The sequence below is a fragment of the Ursus arctos genome, unplaced genomic scaffold, assembly GCF_023065955.2.
Source record: "Ursus arctos isolate Adak ecotype North America unplaced genomic scaffold, UrsArc2.0 scaffold_19, whole genome shotgun sequence".
Taxonomy (NCBI): Eukaryota; Metazoa; Chordata; class Mammalia; order Carnivora; family Ursidae; genus Ursus; species Ursus arctos.
Window position 1 is genome coordinate 42,399,492 of NW_026622863.1, and position 25,741 is coordinate 42,425,232.

General features: G+C 35.5%; 1 protein-coding gene and 1 pseudogene across 1 annotated transcript; both read left to right on the forward strand.

The window, feature by feature from the left end:
* The first annotated feature begins 9 nt into the window (after nt 1-9).
* LOC130541841 (zinc finger protein 850-like) overlaps nt 10-25,741 on the forward strand; it is a 93,752-nt pseudogene continuing 68,020 nt past the window's right edge.
* On the forward strand, nt 111-25,066 carry LOC113244799 (zinc finger protein 345). The gene is made up of 3 exons (XM_026484435.4): nt 111-123; nt 957-1,031; nt 22,341-25,066. Exon 3 carries the CDS (start codon nt 22,420-22,422, stop codon nt 23,857-23,859), a length of 1,440 nt encoding a protein of 479 aa, XP_026340220.3. The 5' UTR covers nt 111-123; nt 957-1,031; nt 22,341-22,419; the 3' UTR covers nt 23,860-25,066.

Consider the following 25,741-nt stretch of genomic DNA (forward strand, 5'->3'; position numbering starts at 1 on the left):
TCCTGAGGAGTGGGAGGGATCTTCTGGCGGGTAGGGGCAGACGGCCTCCGGGCGCTGTGGGAGCTGTCGTGTTCGACTTGTCCAAGTAGGGTAGAGGGGTGCTGACCCTACAAGGAGGCATAGGTAAGGTGGCCTGGAGCCCGGGGTTGGGGCCGGCGTGTCTGGAACCACTGGCCTGTGCGGGGTGTGTTGGGGAGCCAGCTGAGCAGCGGAGATTGTGAGGAGGGTGTGTGTCTAAATGTGACTGTGTCTCTGTGTCAGTGTGAGCATGTACGGAACTGTGAGGGCGGGGAGGAGGGCTTGATTTGCGGTTATGATTGTTTATATGTGATGAGATTTAATTGTGTGACCGGGTTTTTGCGACTGTAGTGTTCTTTGACCACGGTTGTAAAACTGGGTGTCTTGTTGGTGCGTGTGTGTTTATGACCATTTGCTGAACTGTAGGTGTGGGATGTCTTAACTCTCAGATCTGTGATTGTGTTTACCCATAGTGTATGCATTTGTGTTGTTATTGGTGTAGGGTGCGTGTCAATTCGTTGTTGTCACTGTGTCCCCATAGTGGTGAATATGAGTGTGTGCGGTGCTTATGACTGCGATTGTGACTGTGTCTGTTCCCGTGGTGTGTATGCTTGCGTGACCATGTGCAGCCAGTTGTGTTTAGGTTTGGGGTGCCCGTGCCCCCATGGTGTGAGTTTGTGGGACTGTGTGTCCGTATAGCACTGTAGTTGTGGGGCGCCTTTGTCTGCCTTTGTGACTCCAGCGCTCTGCTCCCGGGGGGACCTCTGTGAGCTCAGGGACAGATTCCGCCCAGAACTGCAGTGACCCTGCTCTTGTCTTGATGCTGGTAATTGAACAGGACGCCCTAGTCTTGCCTGACCTACATTTATAGATGGCGGGCGGTTGGTTGGCCTGGGCTCCCAGAAGAACCTGATGTTTCCTGTTTTCTTCTTCCTCAGCTCTGCTTTGCTTGCACAGAGGCTTCCAGAGTGGAGTAAAGAATGGCTGTTGAACATCCACAAGGCTCCCGAAAGGTAGTTTGTCGTTTCCCCTTGTTTCCTGAAATGCCCTTTTCTTTGTCAAGACTTTACCTGCTTGGGGCGCCTGGGTGGCGCAGTCGTTAAGCGTCTGCCTTCGGCTCTGGGCGTGCTCTGGGCGTGATCTCGGCGTGCTGGGATCGAGCCCCACATCGGGCTCCTCCGCTGGGAGCCTGCTTCTTCCTCTCCCACTCCCCCAGCTTGTGTTCCCTCTCTCGCTGGCTGTCTCTCTGTCAAATAAATAAATTAAAAAAAAATCTTAAAAAAAAAAAAAAAAGAATTTACCTGCTTTTCTCCTCTTGAAAATTCTTGCCCATTAGGTGACTTGATCCCTGGAATTTCCCCTCTGAGAAAATGTGATTGGCTGTAATCCCTAAGCCCTGAGGAGCACTTGATTTTCTCTTACTAATTTGTCAAATGGTTTAATTTTCCTTTATGCTGTCTTTTAAAAAAAATACTATTTTTTTCTATTTATAAAAGTAAGGCATGACTATTTTAAATAATTTCAGAAGTACATCTTTTGAAGAAAATTTCAATTCCCAGTTAAAACCAATGCTAACTTTTTTGTATTTTCTTTCTGGTCTGTTTTATGTATGTATATAAAATGTGATTTTTAAAAACTGAATTCATTCAGAATTTACCATAATAGCCTACATTTTTACATAAAATTATATTTAAGTATTTTCCCATGTGATTTAATATGTGAAACATTTTTAGAAGTGCATATTTATTTGAATGCCTGTGGCTTTTTTTTCTCTCTCAAATTAGATACAGAAATGGCATATCCTCCTCATTTGTGCCATTTAATACATAATTATAAAGACTCACAATAGGGAGTACCTAAGAAATAGAATACAGCCATCTCTAAAGAAACCTCTAATGTACCCTTCCACAAACAATTGTGTTCCTCTGGTGATGACTACTGTGATCAGTTCTTTGCCTTTCATTAGAACTTTAGTGTATGAATTCCAGAATCACAGAAGGTTTAGTTTATGTGTTTTCTATTATTAATAGACATTCTTTTGTGTCTTTTTTCATAAAAAATATGAGCTTCATTCATGTTTCCTGTAACTACAGTACATTTTTTTCCCATTGCTGTATGTGTATATATATTATCTTGCACAATAGCATCACAGTTTACTACTTATCCATTCTACTTTTCATGGGTATATGACTTGTTTCCAGTTTGTTGACTGTTACAAGTGATGTGACTATGAATATTTTGTGCACATATTTTGGTACATGTGTGCTTGCATTTCTTTAGCATATATGCTAAAATTGTGATTAAATTGCTAAGGGATAGAGTTTGTATGTCTTCAGTTTTACTAGACAATGTCAAACTGTTCTCTAAAGATACTGTGCAAGTTTTTACTTGTATCAGCTGTTTAGAAAGATTGTTTTTGCTCCACATCCGTGCCAGCCCTTGGCATCATCATACTTTTAAATTTTTGCTAATTTGGTGGATGTCTAATGTTATTAATCACATTTAATTGGTATTTCCTAGATTATCAATGAAACTGAACACCAATTCTTGCCCAACCAGATGTTCTCTTTTGTAAAACACTTGTTCAAATGTTTTTCCAATTTTTAATTGGGTTGTTTTTCTCTGATTAAAATAGATAGATAGATAGATAGATAGATAGATAGATAGATATTCTGTATAATAGTGACTAAATATTTTCTTCTGCTCTGGCTTGGTTTTTCATTCTGGTGCCTTTTGATGAATAGAGGTTTGGGATTTAAATGTTATGAAATCTTTTTCAGTGGTTAGTGTTTGTTTAAGAAATTTTCTGCTACCTTGAAATAATGAAGATTTTCTTATATTCTCTTCTAGAAGCTTTCCAGTCTTTGGCTTTAACATGTAGGTCTTTACACTACCTGGAATTGATTTCTGTAGGTAGTGATTTTATCCCCCATATGGGTACCCAGTTGTCCCAGTATCATATATTGTAAAGTTCATCTTTTCTACACTGATCTGCAGTGCCATTTTAGTAAAAAATCAAGTGATCATGTATGTCTACATCTACTTCTGGACATTATATTCTGTTCCGTTGCTCTATTTTTCTCTCCTTGCAGCAGTATTATGCTATCTTATTCACTGTGACTTTATAATATTTGGAGCAAGTCCTCTTACCTCTTGTTCTTCAAGAGTGTCTTGGCTGTTTGTGTTCCTCTTCATTTCCATATAAATTTTTTGAAATAGCTTGGTTCCACTCAAGCATCTTTTGTGATTTAGATGAACTGCGTTGTATCTATAATTGTGTGAGTAAAAATTTGGTGACTCTTCTAAGAACGGGAACCTCTGTTATTTTAGGTCTTCTTAAGGTTTTCTCAAGAAGGTCTTGCTTATCTCCTGTAAATAGTCCTAGGCAAATAGGAACTGTATAATCCATTGTATCTTTTGCATTGAGTGCCAGGAGTCCGAGCACTTCAAATAATGATAAGTCATAGTAATAATTTTAGCCTGTGTTTATGATACTGAGTACCTGTTACCTATGACCATTGTGTATGATTAGAAATTTTTTTCTTTAACTCTTAGCCTCCTCAAATACATTTTTGGAAGTGGGGATATAAAAATTAGGTAGGGGGTGCCTGACTGGCTCAGTCAGTGGAACGTGCAACTCTTGATCTTGGGGCTATAAGTTCAAGCCCCATGCTGGATGTGGAAAATGCTTAAAATTTAATAAAAAGGGGCACCTGGGTGGCTCGGTCATTTAAGCGTCTGCCCCCGGCTCAGGTCATGATCCCAGTGTCCTGCATCAGGAGCCCCACATCAGGCAGGGAGTCTGCTTCTCTCTCTCCCTCTGCCTCTCCCCCAGCTTGTGCTCTCTCTCTCTCTCTCTTACTCACTCTCTCTCTCAAAAATAATAAAATGTTCAAAAATTTTAAAAAATAGGTATAGCCTTAGGTACAGATGTAGATATCTATGATCTAAAATTCTTATTTTAATAACATTCTGGTCCGATCAGTTCTGCTTTTTAGGGTACCTTTTACTGTTCTCTCCATATTATATTTCTTTTTTAATTGCCCTTTCCTCTTCCCCCTACCTTCCACTGTCCTTTGTCAGATAGTTTTTGCCTTTGCATCTTTGCCATCTATTCTCATTAACTGTTTAGTTTAAATACTGGCTTCTTCAGAATAATAAAAAAAAGAAACATCATCTCTCAGATTATTTTACCTATGCTAGTCTGTCTGTAACATGGTGTAAAAAGCATGGGCTCTAGTATCAGATGTGGCTTCTGATCTCAGCTATACCACCTGTGAGCTGTTTAACCTGTAAATGAGAGGTTCTTGTTCTCACTTAATGTTGAGAATGAAATAAAATATGTGTAGAACAGTTGGTACACTACAGAAGTTCAATAAATGTGAGCTCCCTTTCTCCTCTACTTCTCGTTTTTGGGATCTATCTATTACAGTATGAAGCACTTAACTAACGGCCTTTTGGTGGTTCCCAAAGGATTTTTTTAAATTGAGGTATAAATGCCATGTAACATTATATTAGTTTCAGAAATACAAGATAATGATTTGATATTTGTATATATTTTGAAATGACCCCACAGTAAGTCTAGTTAATATCCATCACCATACGTAGTTTTTCTTGTGATGAGGATTTTTAAGATTTAGTCTATTATCAACATTCAAATATGCAGTGCAGTATTATTTACTACCCATGACTTATTTGTTTTATAACTGGAAGTTTGTACCTTTTGAACCCCTTTACCCATTTCACTACCACCCCCCTCCCCCAGTCTCTGGTAACTACCAATCTGTTCTCTGTGTCTACGAGCTTGGCTTTTATTTGTTTGTTTAAATTCCACATATAAGTGAAAGTATATGGTATTTATTTTTGTCTGACTTATTTCACTTAGCATAATGACCTCAGGGTACAAACATGTTGTCCCAGATGGCAAGATTTCATTCTTTTTAGTGACTGAATAATATTCCAATAATCTTGATTTGTTGATTATTGGTCACTCAGATTTTTTCCATATCTTGGCTGTTGTAAACAATGCTGCAGTGAACATGAAGGTGCATATATCTTTCTGAATTCGTGTTTTCATTTTCTTTGGATAAATACTCAAAAGTGGAATTGCTGGATCATATGGTAATTCTGTTTTTAATTTTTTGAGAAACCTCCATACTGTTTTCCATAGTGGCTACACCAATTTACGGTCCAATCAGCAGGGCAAGAGTGTTGCCTTTTCTCCATATCCTTCTCAACACATTATTTCTTATATTTTTGGTAATAGCCGCTCTAACAGTTGTAAGATGATATCTCATTGTAGTTTTGTTTTGCATTTCCCTCATAGTTAGTAATGTTGAGCATCATTTCATGTACTGTTGGCCATCTGTATGTCTTCTCTGGAGCAATGTTTATTTGGAACCTCTGCCCGTTTTTTAAATCAGAATGTTTATTTGCTATTGAGTTGTATTACTTCTTTATATATTATCATATGCCCCTTATCAGGTATATGATTTGCAAATATTTTCTTCCCTTCAGTAGGTTCCCTTTCTATTTTGTTGATGATTTCCTTTGCTGTTCAGAAGCTTTTTAGTTTGATATAGTCCACTCATTTATTTTTGCTTTTGTTGCTTTTGCTTGTGGAGTTATATCCAAAAAATCATATCCAAGACCAATGTCAAGGAGCTAATAGCCTCTGTTTTCTTCTAGGAGTTTTATGGTTTCAGGTTTTAGTTCAAGTCTTTTATCCATTTTGAGTTAATTTTTTATATGGTGTAAGATAATAATCTAGTTTCATTCTTTTGCATGTGACGTCTAGTTTTTCCATTTTTATTAAAGAGGCTGTCCTTTCCCTTTTGTATATGTTTGGCTCCTTTGTCGAAATTAATTGGCCATAGTTTATTTCTGGGTTTGTGGTGTGTGGGTTTATTTCTGGTCCACTGATCTGTGTGTCTTTTTTTATGTCAATTGCATACTGTTTTGATTACTTTATAAAAACAATAATATTCTTTAAAGTCAGGGAGCATGATGTGTCCAGCCTTATTCCGCAAAGGATTTTAGAGTCAAATTTTGCTCCCCAAATGTTTTGTAAATCACTGAGAGCCAGAATTATACATTTCAATTCTCCTATATACATACCATTATAAATTTGTTTTGCTGTGTATTGGGGATCTAAATTCAGTTTTTTTCATTTCCTCAGTATTGCTCCAGTATCTTTTATCTAGTAATAACTTATTTCCTTTTCCGTTACTTTGAATTGTCTACTTGGTGTTATATTATTTAAATAGGTTGTATTATCTATTAAACTTTTAAAAAATTTATGTATCTGTGCTTGTACCTGTGCCATGTTTAGATCATTTCCTTTTATAAATCTTTGAATACCTGATCAAATACGTCACTTTTTTTTTCTGAAAATAGCTGTATTCTCTGTTCCTTTCATTATAAAATAATTCTTTATTACAGCAAATTTAGAAAATACAGAGAAGCAGAAATAAAAGAAAAGGTCATCTGTAGTCCTGTCAATTAAAGACTGCTGACAAATTGTTAGAGCAAATGTTTAGAATTCTTTCTTTAATGTGATCATACTATGGCCACTGACCTGTAAACCATCTTTATCATGCCAAAATACATTCTGAACAACTGTCATGCTTTTATACATGTATCATTACCATGAGTTGTCATGGTTTCATAGTGTTAGCATCTTATCAAGCCCCTTTTGTTGAATATGGTTAGCTTACAAACTATTGCCTTTATAAACAAGTATCTCCTTAGCCTGAATGCTAGTGTTTTCCTTTTTAAGTTTTATTTTTAGTTAAATCATAATTATATATTTTTCTTATAAAAATAATTTATATGTTATGGAGAGGCTTCCATGCCATGCGACCAGAGTCCCTGTTCCCCGGTATCTACAAAAAGTACCAAAGGTAGCCACTGTTCTAAGTTAATTATTTATCCTTTTTACCTGTATCCTGTGCATTTAAATATATGCACACATGTATGTGGTACTGTTTTGTCACATAAAAGTATATCTGTGTAAAGAGAATTCTAAGTATAGGCTGCAAAATGTGGAAAATAATTGCATCATAGGGTTGGTCCAAGGTTTGAGTTGGTTCATGTAAAATCCTTACAACAGGATTCTTAGAACATTCACTTAGAAGATTCACTTAGTGTCAGTCATTTGGTAGTTATTGTTCCCATTCAGAAACTTGCTTCCTCATTCTGTGTGAAGTATTGTACACATAAGTATAGAACTACCTCACTTTAGTTGCTTCGTGTAAGACCATATTTTGTAGTACTGTGGTATGTTTAATCATTTTTTGGTTTTTAAATACTTAGTTTCATATAGTTATGACTGTGGCAATCACTGTTCTAATGAACGTTTATGTATAGGCTTTCTCTAAGGTATATACTAGAAGTGAAATTATGGAAACAATAGAATACACATATTTTAAACTTCAGTAAATATTTATAAGTTAAACTTCACAATATCTTGTTCACTTCATAGTATGCCTAGCTTTCTCTGACAGAACGTGTTTCTCCACTTCCAGTTAGTTTACTTATGGCTACATGAGGTGCCAAAAAGCACTTGCAACAAATAGGGGCAGAGGACTAATATTTTCTTTTAATTTATGCTAGTTATTCTTAACCTTGGTTAAGGTCCTGCCCACAACGATTCTGATTTAATTCATCTGGGATATGGCCTGAGTATCATCATTTTTAAAAGAGCACCAGATGATTCTAGAATGCTGTCACAGTTGCGAATTAATGACTTAAAAGCTCATGCAAAGTGACGAGAAAAACATTGAGATTTAATTGGTCTGGAGTGATGTTCAAGCTCTGGAATTTTTTTTTTTTTAAAGATTTATTTATTTATTTATTTGACAGAGATAGAGACAGCCAGCGAGAGAGGGAACACAAGCAGGGGGAGTGGGAGAGGAAGAAGCAGGCTCATAGTGGAGGAGCCTGACGTGGGGCTTGATCCCGTATGGCATACCTGTGTTCTTGCCAGCAATTAATATTTTGATTAATGACATTGTTTGGTCATTTTAGTGGTGTGTTGGGAGAAAATATAAAATAGTTTTCACACTTGTTTAATCAGCAGTCTTCATGCTTTTCAAAAGCAAGTTTTGAGTTTTGTGAATCTTACATATTTTAAAATTTTCGTATTCTGTTTTTATCTTCATTAATCCTTTCCTGCTATTTTGTTACAATATTGAATTTAGATCAGTTTTATTTTATTTTTTAAAGCTTAATGTTATTAATTTTTTTCTTTGTAATTTTCCTGTGTCTATGTTTTTTATATATATTGCTCTCCTTTTCACTTCATTTCTAGATATATTATATTTCTATTTAGTTTCATATTTAACATGAGAATTATTTAATGATATGTCTTGTTTTGGGTAACTTTAAATTTTGATTAAATTTCAAATTTGCAGAAAAGTTACAAGAATAGTACAAAGTATTCTTGTATACTCTTTACTCATATTCACCAACAGTTTACTTTTGCCTCATTTGCAGGATCATTCCTGTATGTGCTTGTAGTTGCTCCCTCTATATTTGCACGTGCCCACACACACATACACAATGCATATTTAAGAATAAGTTGTGGACATTTGCTTCTTTACCTTTAAACATGTCTGTTTGTTATTTTCTCAGAACAAAAGTATTCTCTTACATGACCACAGTACACTTATTAAAATAAGAAATTTACACAATTACACAGTACTCTTATTTAACAGTCTATATTCAAGATTTTTCACTGGTCCCAATAATGTTTTTTGTAGCAACTCACTGTGCCCTCATCCTCTGTTCCCCAGGCACTGTCCAGGAAACAGTCTAGGATCACACATTGAATTTAGTATCCTCTCTCTTTTAGTCTTATTTAATCTGGAAGAGTTGCAGTGCCAGGATTGTCTGATCATAGGTTTCCATATGTGTGTGAGTGTATTCCTGACTCAGTCTCCTGTGCCATAGTTCTCTAATTTTTTCTTTGTGCCAATGCCACAGTCAGTGAGTATTGTTTTGTAGTAAGTCTTGACATCTGATAGAGCAAGCCCTTCCAGCTTATTTTTAAGGAGTGTCCCTTAGTCTTCTATATATAGGTTAGAAAGTCATCTTGTCAAGATCCATGAGAAACTTGTAATTTTGGTTACAATTGCATTGAATATATAGATTACTCAGGAGAGTTGATGGCTTTACAAAGTTGATGCTTCCTTTTAATAAGAAATGACATTTCCATATATTTTGGTGTTGTTTAATATGTCAGTCCACTTTTATAATTCTGTTCACACAGTATACATTTCTAAGTACTTTGCAGTGATACTATTTGTAATAAAATGTATTTTCTTTTTCTTTTTTATATCGTATTTTATTTTTTTAAAGTAACCTCTATACACAATGTGGGGCTCGAACTCACAATCCCAAGATCAAGAGTTGCCTGTCCTACTGACTGAGCCAGTCAGACACCCCTAAATAAAATGTATTTTTCTAACTTTGTTGCTGGTATGTAGAGATGCAGTTGGCCTGTTTTCTGGTTTATTTCTAAGAGTTCTGTGAAATCTTTTATTAAATATAACAATCTGTTAGAGAATCTTTTGCATTTTTTCCTTGTAGGCAGTCATAAGATCTGCAAACATCAATTTGGTTTCTTGCTTTCCAGTGGTTTATATATTTTACTTGCTACAACTTTTAAGGACATCCATTTACTTTTTCATCATTTGGTATGTTCTTTCTTGTATTTTATAGGTACCATTCATCAGTATAAGGAAATTTCCTTCTACTCACAGGTTTTTAAGTTCTTTTTTCTTTTTAATAATTGGATGTTGAATTTCATCAAATTATTCTGTTTATTGGAGATAATTTTGCTTTTTCTCTTTAATCTGTTAACAAAGTTAATTATGTTAATATATTTTCTAATGTTAGAGGAATCTTATCTTCCTTGAATAAAATAAACTTATAGTCTTTTCTTTTTTATTACTTACTGTATTTAGTTTGCTAGAATTTTTTCCATTTTTATATCTATGTTTATAAGTTAGCTCAGCCTGAAATTATTTTCTTTTATAGTTGTTTTGTTATTTGGCATCATGGCTATACTCGTTTTATCAGATAAACTGGGGAGTGTACTCTGTTTTTTTTTTTTTTTTAATTTGAAGTTAAAAAAAGCTTTGTACATTCAGGCATGTATAAAATATATTCTGGGTTTGAATTCAGGTCTCCAAGAGATGAGAAGATAAATCTGACATGTGGAGCACTGTCTTTATTGCCCATCAGTGCACCTTCAACAATACAGTGCTGTGTCCAGGAGGCCATGATATCTGCCCAGGAGGGTGTCCTTTATATATAACATGACTACTTCTTGAAAAAAGACAAAGGAAAGTATAGTAAGCGCTAACAATTTTCTAAATACTCATCTTGCCTTTTTTTTTTAAATAAAGGATAATTCTTTAATGTATATTATACAAATAGACTGGGTTAAGTTGACTGTGCTTTTCTCTGAAAAGGAAAGATCAAAGACAAACCAAAGCCAAAAAAAGAGATAAATTACATCATGATATGATGCTAATTTAAAATTAGATCAATCTCTGTTCACTGATTATTGTATAATCAGATGGGACCTTTGGGAAGGATAAGGCATTTGAGAGACTTACTATCTGAACCAATGAACACCAACTGGTTTTTCTGAGTTCTATAGATCTAGGAGCACCTGGCTGCTCAGTCAGAAGAGCATGAGACTCTTGATCTTGGGGTTGTGAGTTTGAGCCCCATGTTGAGTGTAGAGATTACTCAAATAAATAAAGTTTTAAAAAAAAGTGTCTTTAAAAAAAAGACACAGACTTAGGTCTCTGGAACAGAAGCCAACAGTGATGACCCATTACAACTACAGGCAGTGTATTTTTAACTCTAGGGATGCACACTATTTATAGAGAATAACCACTTTGGGCTCTTGTTGGTACAGTCAGAAAGAGGAGTTTAGAGACATCCAAGAAAGATGACTTACCTCAGGAGGAATTTGCATGTCTTATTTCTCAAATCATATGTAGATTTTGAACACAAAAGAATGTAGCAATGCCTTCCCCAATATTGGTGTGCTTGTCATATGTTACCATTTATGTTAAATCATTTTATAAAGTTGTGGTATCTTAAAACAATAAGATTTAAAATGAAATTCTGATACAATAATAATAGAGAATCAGGAACAAAAAAGTAATAGAGTATCTGGCAATTCACGGAGTGAAATGTCTAACAGAACACTTTTTATTATGATTTTGTGGACTTACACAAAATAACTGTATGGCATAATAAAGGATAATTAATAAATGAAAATACCATTTCTTGAGCTTTATTATGTGTAAGGCACTGTATATAACACCTTAGAAACTGATAATTTTTTGCCAATATTCTATAGAGGAGAAAACTGAGTCTTAGAGGGGCAAATAATTTACCCAAGGACGTAAGTATTCAGACCTGGATTTTAGACCTGTATTGAAAGCTGGGTTTGTCAGACTTCAGAGCTAATGATCTTAACCAAGATAGTTTGGATCCAAATCTCCAGGAATGATATAAAAAAAATAAAATTAGCTAATATATCATGGACAAAATGCAAGTTTATTCTCACTTAGGGAAAGGCAGTTTTCTTGAATTTTCTCAAACTCTTGTTTTCAGTTATACTAAGAAAAACCAGGGTGCCTGGCTGGCTCAGTCATTAAGTGTCTGCCTTCGGCTCAGGGAGTGATCCGTGCGTTCTGGGATCGAGCCCCGCATCAGGCTCCTCCGCTGGGAGCCTGCTTCTTCCTCTCCCACGCCCCCGCTTGTGTTCCCTCTCTCGCTGGCTGTCTCTTTCTCTCTGTCAAATGAATAAATAAAACCTTAAAAAAATTTTTTTTAAAAGAAAAAAAAAAGAAAAACCAAAAAAGATTAGGCTCACTAAATAGTGCTGTACACGTACAATGATTCTTAAACGCACACACACACACACACACACACATACATATATCCACATATATGTATGGATATATACATTGAAGAAGGGGAGGGAGATTTGTCAGGGTTCTCCAGGGAATCAGAACCAATAGGAACTATATAAATATATAATAAGGAATTGTGTCATGCAATAATGGAGGCTGACAAACCCCAAGATCTACAGTCCACAAGCTAGAGAACCAGAAACTAATGGTAGATTCCAGTGCAAAGGCCAGTGAGCTCGAGATCTGGGAAGCACTACTGTTTCAGTTTGAGTTTAAAAGGCAGGAAGAAAACTGATGGCCCAGCTAGAATGCAGTCATGCAGGAGAAATTCCCTTTATTCACTGGGGGATCAGACTTTTGTTCTGTTCAGGCCTTTAATTGTATGAGGCCCACCCATATTAGGAAAGGCAATATGCTTTCCTCAGTCTTTAACTCACAAGTCAATTTACTTATTTAAATGTTGAACTCATTCAAAAACACCCTCACAGAGGGATTCCTGGGTGGCTCAGTGGAAGATGCTTAAGCATCTACCTTCGGCTCAGGTCATGATCCCAGGGTTCTGGGATCGAGCCCCACATGGGGCTGTCCGCTCAGCAGGAGCCTACTTCTCCCTCTCCCTGCAGCTCTCCTGCTTGTACTCTCTCTCTCTGTCAAATAAATAAATAAATAAATAAATTTTTAAAATCTTAAAAAAAAAACACCCTCACAGAAACATGCAGTAATATTTGACCAAAAAAAAATATTTAAAAAATAATAACCCATGTAACCATCATGCAGTTTAAAAAATACTTTGCTGTTACCTCAAATACCTTTGCCTACCCAAACAAAATTAATCTTTTTTTACTTCCTACTGAAGTGTAACCCTCAAAAAGACTTTTGTAAAAATAATTCCTCTGCTATTATAGACATCCATTTTACCAACTATTTGTGACAACCTAAAGAATGTTTATAATTTTGCCTGCTTTTAAACTTTATATAAATTAAATCATACTGTGTGTCTTGTTAATTTTGTGTCTAATATTTTTAAAATTAATTCATATGGAATAGTTTACATGTATCTTGTTTATTTTCAATGCCACGTGCTATTGCATTTCAATAGCTGTATGACTATATCATACTTTACTTTATCCAATATGTATTTTTTGTGGATATTGGGGTTTTCATCTATTTGCTCTTAATAAAAAATGTTGCTATAAACATTCTAGTATATGTTTTTCCTAGGAGCATAATTGCTGAATCATAGGAATATGTATATTAACCTAAATAATACCAAACTTTTTCAGGGTGGTTCTATAAGATTCTGTTTCTAACAGTGTATGTTTACCTGCTGCTTCACATCTTTGCCAAGATTTGGAATCCTTACACTTTTTATCTGATGTATTTATAGTGATCTGTCATTATGGTTTTAATTTACAATATCTTAATTATTAATGAAACAATATCTTTTTATTCCAGTTTTCTTTTGACTTCTTTTTTTCAAAGGTTTTTCTTATTTAGGTGGATTCACATAATAGTTAACCATTTTAAAGTGTATAATTCGGGGCGCCTGGGTGGCACAGCGGTTAAGCGTCTGCCTTCGGCTCAGGGCGTGATCCCGGCGTTCTGGGATCGAGCCCCACATCAGGCTCTTCCGCTATGAGCCTGCTTCTTCCTCTCCCACTCCCCCTGCTTGTGTTCCCTCTCTCACTGGCTGTCTCTATCTCTGTTGAATAAATAAATAAAATCTTTAAAAAAAAAATAAAGTGTATAATTCAGTTGTAGTTAGTGTAAATTCCAGGGTATGTAACCTGTCTTCACAATGTTGTGCATACATCAGCTCTCTCTATTTTCAAAATTTTCTTCACCCCATAAAACACCCTTAGCTGTTTGAAGCACAAAACCTTTAACTTTGATGAATTAAAATGTATTTTTTCATTACTTGTACTTTACAAAGTGCAAGTAATACTTGTCAAATACTTGTAATAGTATGATTACTAAGAACATATTGCCAATTCCAAGGTCACAAAGATTTATAAATCTCTATGTTTTCTTGAAAGAGTTTTATATAGGAGGGCCTGGGTGGCTCAGTTGGTTAAGCGTCTGCCTTCAGCTCAGGTCATGATCCTGGGGTCCTGGGATCAAGCCCCGTGTTGGGCTCCCTGCTCAGAGGGGAGTCTGCTTCTCTCTCTGCCCCTCCACCCTGCTGTGCTCCCTCTCTCTCTCTCTTGCACTCTGTCTCTCGCTCTCAAATAAATAAATAAATAAAATCTTTTAAAAAAGAGTCTTATGGGTTAGCTCTTATGTTTAGGCTATTGATCCGTTTTGAGTTAATTTTTTTAATTGTTAAGCCAATTTTTATGGAAGAGGGCTTTAAGTTTTTTAAATTCTAGTACACTTAACATACAGTGTTAGATTAGTTTCAGGTGTACAATATAGTGATTCAACAATTCTATACATTACTCAGTGTTCATCACAGTAAGGTTACTGTTAATCCCTTTTGTCTATTTCATCCGTCCCCCTACTGACCTCTCCCCTGATAATCACCAGTTTGTTCTGTACACTTGAGTCTTTTTTGTCTCTTTTTTCCTTTGCTTTTTTTCTTAAATTCCACATATGAGTGAAATCATATGGTATTTGTTTTTGACTGACTTATTTCAGTTAGCATTGTACTCTCTAGATCTGTCCATGTTGTTGCAAATGGCAAGAGTTTATTCTTTTTTATGGCTGAGTAATATTCCATTATATATATATATATATATATATACCACATCTTTTCCACTTGTCTATTGATGGACATTTGAGTTGCTTCTATAATTTAGCTATTGTAAATAATGCTGCAATAAACAGGGGTGCATAGATCTTTTTTTTTCCTTTTCTTTTTTACTTTTTAAAATTTAAATTCAATTAATTAACATAGAGTGTATTATTGGTTTCAGAGGTAGAGGTCAGTAATTCATCAGACTTATATAATACCCAGTGCTCATTACATCACATGCCCTCCTTAATGTCCATCACCCAGTTACCTCACCCCCCACCGCCCTCCCCTCTAGCAATCCTCAATTTCTTTCCTATGATTAAGAGTCTGTTACGGGTTGTTTCCCTCTCTGATTTTGTCTTGTTTTATTTTTTCCTGTCTTCCCCTATGATCCTCTGTTTTGTTTCTTAAATTCCACATATGAGTGAGATCATATGATTATTGTCTTGCTGTGATTGACTTATTTTGCTTAGCATAACACTCTCTAGTTCCATCCATGTTGTTGCAAATGGTAAGATTTCATTTTTTGATGGCTGAGTAGTATTCCATTGTGTATATATACATCTTTATCCATTCATCTATGGATGGACATCTGGGCTATTATGGACATTGTTGATATAAACATTGGGGTACAGGTGCCCCTTTGGATCACTACATTTGTATCTTTGGGGTAAATACCCAGTAATGCAATTGCTGGGTCCTAGGGTAGCTCTATTTTCAACTTCTTGGGGAACCTCAATACTGTTTTCCGGAGTGGTCATACCAGCTTGCATTCCCACCAACAATGTAAGAGGGTTTCCCTTTCTCTGCATCCTTGCCAACATCTGTCCTTTCCTGACTTGTTAATTTTAGCCATTCTGACTGGTGTGAGGTGATAGATCTTTTTGAATCAGTGTTTTCATATTCTTTCGTTAAATACCCCGTAGCGGAATTACTGAATCATATGGTCATTCTACTTTTAATTTTTTTGAGGAGTCTCCATACTGATTTCCACAGTGTCTGCACCAGTTTGCATTCCTACCGACAGTGCCCAAAGTTTCCTTTTTCTCCACGTCCTCGCTAACACTTGTTGTTTCTTTGTTACTGATTTTAGCCATTCTGACAGGTGCGAGGTGATATCTCATTGTGGTTTTTACTTGCAATTCCCTGATGATGAGTGATGTTGAGCATCTTTTCATGTGTCTGTTGGCCATCTGTAAATCTTTTTTGGAGAAATGTCTGTTCATGGGTTCTACCCATTTTTTAATTGGATTATTTGGTTTTGGAGTGTTGAGTTGCGTAAGTTCTTTATATATTTTGGGTACTAGCCCTTTATTGGATATGTCACTTGAAAATATGTTCTTCCATTTAGTTCTGTTGATTGTTTCCTTTGCTGTGCAGAAGCTTTTTATTTTGATGTAGTTTATTTTTACTTTTATTTTCCTTGCCTCAGGAGATAAGCATCATGAAAAATGTTGCTGTGGAGAAATTACTGCTTGTGCTGTCTACTAGGATTTTTATGGTTTCTGGTCTCACATTTAGGTCCTTAATCCATTTTGAGTTTATTTTTGTGTATAGGGTAAGAAAGCGGGTCCAGTTCCATGTGTTAATTTTGTATATGAAGTGAGATCGAGGGTTTAACTTCATCCTTTTGCATATGTTTATCCAGTTGTCCTAGCACCACTTGTTAAATGTTTCTTTCCCCATTGAATGGACTTGTCATCCTGTTGAAAATCATTTGGTCATAGATATTTAGGTTTATTTCTAGATTCTCAGTTCTATCCCATTGGTCTATATATCTATACTTGTGTCAGTATCACAGTGTTTTTTGATTACTGTAACTTTTTGTTAGTAAGTTTTGAAATCAAGAGGTAATCTTCATACTTTGTTTTTCTTTTGCAATATTGTTTGGCTATTCAGGGCCCATTCCATATGAATTTGAGGATCAGCTTTTCATTTCTCCAAAAAGGCCATTGAAATTTTGATAGAGGTTACATTGAATCTGCAGATTGTTGAGTTTTGCCATCTTTTAACACTACTAAGTCTTCCCGTCCATGCATCTGGGATGTTATTCTGTTTTAACCCCAACTGGTTACTTCAGTTGAATTCTGTCACTAGCCACCCTAAGTTAGTATCAGATCTACACGTTTTAACTGTTTATCTCTCCTTTTTTTAGACCAACTGGCTACAAATCTGGTTGGAAAAAAAAGGGTCCCCATGAGTGTCCACCATGTCAAGTTTAATAATTTAATAGAATGACTCTTAGAATCCAGGAAAGCACTATACTCAAAATTAAAGTTTTATTATGAGTAGTAAGGATACAAATCAGGAGTAGCCAAATGAAGGATACATAAGCAAAGTTGGGAAGGAACCCAAATACAGTTTCTGTAGAATCTCCTCGTGGAATTAGAGTGCATTACCTTTCTGGTTCATCAATGTGTTCATCAGCCAGAATGTTCTACTGAGCTTCGGTGTCCAGACTTTTTATTGGGGTTCCACTATGTGGATGCTTAATCACTGGATGCATGATTGAACTCAATCTCCAGTTTCACTCCCCCCTCCCAGAGGTTGGGTTGGCTCAGTCTTTCTGGTGATCACCTCCAGTGTTCAAGCTACCTACACAGGCACACCATGAGTTACTTCATTAGCATAAACTCAGGTGTGATCCAATAACAAAGACACTTCTATCACTTGGGAAATTCCAAGGGTTTTAGAAACTATGATCTAGAAACCTGGGACAAAGACCAGACAAATTCTTTATTATAACAGATATCTTCTTATTTATTTAGTGGTTCTTTTTCTTTTGGATCATTTAGCTTTTTATTAGTCGTTTGAAAAACATCTTTATATTTTGGATACTAGGTTTTTGATAAATATTTTATAAATATCTTCTCCCATTGTAAGGCTTATTTCTTTACTCTTTATCATGGATTTTTTCATAACTGGGGTATGAGTCATGTGTACCCTGTTCTACAACTTTATTTTCCAAGTAGTTAATATTGCCTGTTTTTAAAGGGAGGGTGATGCCTGGTTGTCCATGCAACTATCACTAATTCATACCCAAAGTCTTTCAGAAAATAAATTTTTTGGGAAACCTGTCATTTTCCTGTGTTTAAACAACCCTCCTACAATCCTTTGTTCTTTTCTGTCAACTATTATTTTAAATTTTGCCTTTTTGAATTCTGTGCTCATCTTCTATGTTAAGTTTTTATTTCTTGGATTTCGTGCCTTCTTGTTTTTTGATTTACTCCAAGAAAACTTCAAATTATCAATATTGGTTTTGGGGGTAACTGGGTGACTCAGTTGGTCAAGCATCTACCTTCACCTCAGGTCATGATTCCAGGGTCCTGGGATCCAACCCTGTGTTCAGCTCCCTGCTCAGTGGAGTGTCTGCTTCTCCCTCTCCCTCTGTCCCTCCCACTCCTTCCTGCCCCTGCTAGTGCACATACTCTGTCTGTCTCTCAAATAAATAAATAAATAAATAAATAAATAAAATATTTTATAAAAATTGGTTTTTGATATAGGTGGCATGTAAGAACGGATGAATGTGTTAAACTTGTGAGTTCTAGTATATCTGAAAAGGGCTTTTTCAGCCAGTACATTGGTTCTTTTGCAGGTCAGTAATTCTACTTGAAATTACTTTTCTTTAGAATTTTGTAGTTACGACTCTAGCTTAGAATATTATTGAGAACTCCAAAGCCATTTTCATTCCTGCACTTTTATTTATGCCCTATTTTTAATCTTTGGAGCCTTTTATGGTCTTTTCTTTGTTCCTAGTGTCCTGGAACCTAATGTAAAATATGTCTTAGTGTGAATCATTTTTACTCTTTATGTTAGGTATCAAGTGAGTCCATTAAATGTGGAGATTCATGTCCTTCAAGTCTGGAAAATTTCTTAAATGCTACTTTCTAAAACAATCTGTAATTTCTGTTTTCTTTGAAAATTTTCTAATATACAGCAAAATTGAAAGAATGTTCCAGTGTAACCTATATGCCCTATTTAGTAATCACTTAAAATTGCTAGTTGTTAACACATTGCCACATTTGCTTTATCTTCCTAAACACACACACACACACACACACACACACACACACACACACACTCACTCACTCGCAAATATAGTCCACCCCCACCCCCTCCCGGAATCATTTGAAATTAAGTTGGAGACATCTGGACATTTTACCCTTAATACTTTTAGCATGCATCCCCTTGGTATAAGGACATTTTCCAAACAATAACAATGACATAGCAAATCTATGAAAATTTACATTAACTCGTTACTATCACCTCAGACATTTCATGTTCAGGTATTTCCAGTGGTTCCCCAAAAATGTGTTTTTTTTTTTGTTTTTTTTTTTTTTTTAGCTGATGTAATGTTTTTTGTTCATTTACTTGGTCACTTGTTTGATCTAGGATCCAGTCAAGATTCACGATTATATTTGGTTGTTGGGTCTCTTTAGTACTCTTTTAATCTATAACAGGCTTTCTTTCTTTCTTTCTTTCTTTCTTTCTTTCTTTCTTTCTTTCCCTTTCCTTTCCTTTCTTTTCTTTTCTTTTCTTTTCTTTTCTTTTCTTTTCTTTTCTTTTCTTTCTTTTTTTGTTTTGTTTAATAAGGCACTGAATGTTTTAGACAATTCAGGACAGTCTTATAGACTGTCTCAGCAACCTCCATTTGTCTGATGGCTTTCTCATGGAAATTGGAGGCTTAGATTCAGTTTAAGTATTTGGCAAGCATACTGTGTAGGTGATAGGGTCGTGTACCTTTTATTGCATTACATTGGGAAGCACAGGTTGTTGCACTATTGGTGGTGCCCAGTTTTTTTTAACTTAAGGTTAAAGGTGGTGAATACTTAATCTTCCCAGTGTAAAGATATATTTTTCCCTTTATAATTAGTGAATAGTCTGTGAAGTGATACTATGAGACCAGTGAATATCCTTTTTCTCTACAACCATTCACTTTCTGGTTTTAGAATTTACTGAGAATCCTTGCCTGAATCAGTTAGATTGATGTTTTCAAAATGATGATTTTCAGATTTCTTTATTCCTTCTAGCACCCTGCCTGACACTTGGCAGATGCTTAGCACACTTTTAAAAATGATCTCTTTCCACTAGATATTGAGCTGCCTTGCATGACCTTCCAATTTTCATACGTTTTCCACTTCCATATATTGTGCTTTTAAAAGAGATTTCTTTCGTTTATCTTTTAATCTTTTTAATTACTTGTTTTTATTCCCACTTTATATTTTCATTTTCTAAGATTCTTTTTTTCATCTCATTCCTTTTTATGCCATCTTATTTTTCTACCATGTAAAATAATTTCTCATGTCCCTCTCAGGATATTAATGGTGGCTTCTGAAATTTTTGTTTTCTTATGTAGCTTCTCTTCTAAGTTCTTTGGGGTTTATTTAATCTTTTTTTTTAATTATAGGTTTTCCTTTAATATGTGATGATATTTGCCTCTCTGTATTTTAGAGCAGACACTATGAACCTGACTTAACTTTTTGTATGCCAACTAGTAAATTTCCACAGGTACATAGTGCCCGCATTTCTTAAGCTTTTCTGGGGTTCTGCAGCATAAATCCTCCTTCTCTGGGTTTTGCTTACTTTTTGAGTTAGGTTTCATCCTTCTTTGGTTTGTTAAGTTAGTCATCATTTATTTTCATGGTTTCTAACTTCAGAAGTTTTGCTGCTTCTATCTCCTCTTTAATTCTCTTTACCTGAGTATTTGGTCCTTTTTAAAAAAATCCATTTCATTGGTTTTAGTGAGGCTTTTAAAAGGGCAGGAAAAACTGCATGTGATCCACTTGTCCTCTTTGAGAGAAAGTGTATTCTCTTTCTAGAGAAATCTTGTTTTTAGATGTTTATTTTTAAGGATCATGAATTTTGAAACTAATTTATTATATTAGGCACTCATTAAATGTATTTTGATTTTTTTGCATGTGCCAGAGTTCAAGTTGATTAAAGTAACATATTGGTTATACTTCCTTCCTGATGGTTGGCTCTCCTGTAGCAGACAGACGTTAAGCAAAATTCAAATATGAAATTTGCAATTATAGGAGACAAATGTGTAATCGAGCCTTACCAAAACAAAATACAAAGAATGGAAGGAAATAAAAGGGGGGGGGGAAGTGCTTTGAGAGGTAATGGTGGGATGTGCATAATTAAGACTGAGTATTCAGAAAAGATCTTTATAGGATATGCCACTTAGCAGGGACCTTAACGATGTGGAGAGGGAGTATGGACTAATATGTAGGGCAGATGAAATCATTTTGTCTGTGTGTGTGTGTTGGGGGAGTGTTACAGTTTAGTGCATTTGAAGAACTGAGAAGACCAGTGTAGCTATAATTTATTGTTGAGGGGAGAGAAGTATCAGGTTGAAGAGGCAGGCAGGAGGTAGATTACTGAGGAATTATTAAGACCAAGTTAAGGAGTACAGATCTTATCCAAAAGACAATGGGGAATCACTGAAGCATTTTTAACAGAACAGTGCCAGGCTGAATATCACTCTGGCTGCTAAGGGTGTAAAACTGGAAAGGCAGACAAATAAATAAAATTCTGCTTTTGTGTCCAAATAAAAGAAAATTTTGACCTGGATCATCTGTTGACAGTGGAGATGGAAAGAACAATCTCAGGACCTATTTAGGCCTACTCCAAACAATCTTGCTGGATGTGTTATAAGAAGAGAATGGAGCTCAGATGTTTTCACCTTTGGGGTTTGATGTATTTGCTCAGGGACTTAATTGATATTTTAAAATCCATTCTTTTTCCTAGTCTCTTTTCTGGCGTGTAGGTCTTCCAAAATAGTAGCTATGGAACACTGTACAGTTACTTTATACAACTACATAAATATATTATGTGTGATTTCAGAATCATTAAATAATTATTAGAGCCAGGGTTCAGAATACTTATCTATCTGCATCCTTGCAATCTGCCAATAGTATCACATTACCTCTATCTGCTCTTTCCTTCTCTCATACCTTAAAACTAGATTCTCAAGTACAGCAGCTTTTGCCGAGTCCCCTTTTTTGTTCTCCCAAGCTTAACCTCATAGACTCCCTAGGCAAACATGGATTTTATCAAATGGCATAAATAAGCCACATTCTAATCACCATAGATTCTTCCTTCTGCATTGCTCATTCATCATATTAATCTTTCATCAGGATACTGCTATATCTGGAGTAATATTCTCTTCTATTTCCTTCAGATTATATGCAATTTATGTTTGTTACTTGATTATTTATCCTAGATTTTTCCTTCTAGTTGTAGTTTCTTAATGATCCAAACAACCCTAAGAAATGAGTTAAATGGTAATTACCCACATTTAAAAATGTATATGGCACTAGATTTATTCTCTAACAAAATAGGGGTAGAGCCTAGACATCTTTATATTTATCAAGCTCCCCGTGCTTGAAGGGGATTTTTATTTAAATCACTATTTAGGAACACCTGACTAATCTGTTTTCCTAAATATCTCCTTCACCTTCCAGTGTGACTTCTTTTTACTTTCCTTTTCTATTTGTCAAATTGCCCAATCATATTTGAGAACTGTATAAGTTACTCAGTTTTTATGAAAATTAGTTTCAGTTAAATCTTTTCATTTCTATTATAAAAGTTTTTTCTCCCAGAACACAAAAAAAGTGAATGTTTGCTTTTATATTTTCTTTCAGACTGTGAATCAAGGTTGAGACCAAGAAATTATTTCTGAAAAAGGATATTTATGGAATAGAATCATCCTGATGAGAGATAATGGAAAGACTTATAAAAAACAGCATTGAGTGTTCAAGTTTCAGAGGTGATTGGGAATGTAAAAGCCAGTTTGAGAGAAAACAGGAGTCTCAGGAAGGACATTTCAGTCAAATGATATTTACTTCTGAAGACATGCCCACTTTCAATACCCAGCATCAGAGAATACATACTGATGAGAAACTCCTTGAATGTAAGGAATGTGGGAAGGATTTTAGTTTTGTATCGGTCCTTATTCGACATCAGCGAATTCATACTGGTGAGAAACCTTATGAATGTAAAGAATGTGGCAAGGCCTTTGGTAGTGGTGCAAACCTTGCTTACCATCAAAGAATTCATACTGGTGAGAAACCATATGAATGCAGTGAATGTGGAAAGGCCTTTGGTAGTGGCTCCAACCTTACTCATCATCAGAGAATTCATACTGGTGAGAAACCATATGAATGTAAAGAATGCGGGAAAGCCTTTAGTTTTGGATCAGGCCTTATTCGACATCAGATAATTCACAGTGGTGAAAAGCCTTATGAGTGTAAGGAATGTGGGAAGTCCTTTAGTTTTGAATCAGCCCTTACTCGGCATCACAGAATTCACACAGGTGAGAAACCTTATGAATGTAAGGATTGTGGAAAGGCCTTTGGCAGTGGTTCAAACCTTACTCAACATCGAAGGATTCATACTGGTGAGAAACCTTATGAATGTAAAGCATGTGGAATGGCCTTTAGTAGTGGTTCAGCCCTTACTCGGCATCAGAGAATTCATACTGGTGAAAAACCATATATATGTAATGAATGTGGGAAGGCTTTTAGTTTTGGATCAGCCCTTACTCGACATCAAAGAATTCATACTGGTGAGAAACCTTATGTATGTAAGGAATGTGGGAAGGCTTTTAATAGTGGCTCAGATCTCACTCAGCATCAGAGAATTCACACTGGTGAGAAACCCTATGAGTGTAAGGAATGTGAGAAGGCCTTTAGAAGTGGTTCAAAACTTATTCAGCATCAAAGAATGCACACTGGTGAGAAACCCTATGAGTGTAAGGAATGTGGGAAAGCCTTTAGTAGTGGTTCAGACCTTACTCAACATCAGAGAATTCATACTGGTGAGAAACCTTATGAATGTAAAGAATGTGGCAAGGCCTTTGGTAGTGGCTCAAAACTTATCCAACACCAGCTAATTCACACTGGTGAAAAACCATATGAATGTAAAGAATGTGGAAAGTCCTTCAGTAGTGGTTCAGCTCTTAATCGGCACCAGAGAATACACACTAGTGAAAAATCTTATGAATGTAAGGAATGTGGGAAGAATCTTGGTACTGGCTCAAGCCTTACTCAACATCAGAAAATTCATACTGGTGAGAAACTTTATGAATGTAAGGAATGTGGAAAGGCTTTTGGGAGGGGTTCAGAGATTCAGCAACATAAAAAAAGTCATATCAGTGAGTAGCTCTGTGAATTGGAAATTTACGTTAGGATTATGTGGTTAAGGAAGGACGCAGGACACATATTAGGGAGAGTCACCACAAATGTAATTAAGGTACAAATGCCTTACTTATGCTTTACCACTTAGTCTGTGGGAATTTATACAGGAAAAGAAAAACCACTCTGAAGATCTCTTATAGTCATTCTTTCATTATTTTTGGAAAATTCATACTTGTGAATATTAAAAATTTAAAAACTGTTTATTGTATTTCGCCTTTATTTTAAACATTGAAAAATTCATTTCGGGGCTAACCCTGCTACTTTTGTTTACTGATCCATCTCAAAATTAAATTATTTATTGAGGGTCTAAATTTGCCCTTCTCCCTCTTTCTCATTTGAATACCATTTATTTAATAACCATATCTATTTTTGTATTTTTTTATTGCCTGTTTGATGGTAAGTTATATTTTTTATACATATGAAGCATGGGTATCAGGTCAGTCTTCATTTTCTAAATTTGCATATGTGTGTTTGTATCTGTGTTCCATTTTGTTTGTGTTGTTACTGTTACTTTTAAGTATCCTTCAATATCTTGTGGATCTGTATCTTTTTTTTTTTTTTTTTGGAAGCTTGTTTTACTTTCCTTTTTACAAAGTCTATACTCTTTTTGCAAAACAGTTCTTTTCTATATTAATGTAGATATAAACAAAAATAGTTATCTGTAATCATACCAACCATAGACAATCATTGTCAAACTTTTATAGCAAACCTTTTAAGACTATGTCATTGTTTTTGAAAAGTGTGATTATGCTATACTATAACCAGCCTTTAATAGTCTTTGTAAATATATTGTTACTCTTCTGTTGCCTTGAAAGTATTCACCTGTCTTTATCAAGCCCCTTTTGTCAAATATTGAAAATTTTGCCATTATAAAGTATTACCTTGATGGCCCCTTTTGAATGTGTCTTTATTTTTTATTGTTCATTTCAGAGAAAATGTATGGGGTCTCTTCTGCTTTTAAAGACTTATACTATGATATATAAGCTCTACTTCCCTTGACCAACATTCAGACCTAGTTATTTCCCTAATGTTAACCAACTTATTCTTCAACAGATCCTTTTATATGCATATATAATGTGCTTATGGTAATGCGGGCATAATGAGCTCACCTCAGAGGCTTGTTATGTGAATTCTACATTTGTGCCTATCACATAATAAAACTTGCTTAGTATTAGCCTTTGTCATTGTTATTATCTTTTCAATTTTATTATGGAAAAACTTTTAACTAGTATCCATGTTTTACTGAACATCAAATCATCATAATGGGAAAAAAGACATTCAGGTAAATGAATATAAGAAAAGTTTGACCAACATCTATTTCTTATGACAAGAGATAATTCATCTTAAAGAAAAATATGTGATGGTAAAGTGTAAGAAGGAAAAATCCATACCAGGGTGAAAATAAAAATTCTTCACAGAAATTTGAATTTTGAGGAATGACATCAGCATTATGACAGCATAAGATGCCTACCCTCATTTGGCCCCCCATGATTAACAAGTAAAAGTGCCTCTGTCATTGTTGTGGGATCCAACACCATAAGCTAAGGGACCTGAGAGGAGTCTCACCCACATCAAGTAATAAGCTGATAGTCCTCCAACAGGACTCTGAACCATCCCCAGCCTCTTTTGGCTGCATTCAGGGCAAACCTGGAGAGAGCTGATTTGAGCAGACACTCACAAATGAGAGAGGCTTTGTAGAACTCCAGATTTCCTGAGCAGAGATTCTAGCACTGTTTTGGAGAAAAAGAAAAAAAAGGAGGGGGTAAGATGAACTTTACCAGTGCCACCCCTTCCCCAAGGTGGCATATCATGGTGCTGAACTAGCCAGCAATGACTTTTTCTGCAGG

What these genes read in the sequence shown, in the direction of transcription:
- LOC113244799 (XM_026484435.4), top strand. Translation starts at nt 22,420, where the DNA reads ATGGAAAGACTTATAAAAAACAGCATTGAGTGTTCAAGTTTCAGAGGT.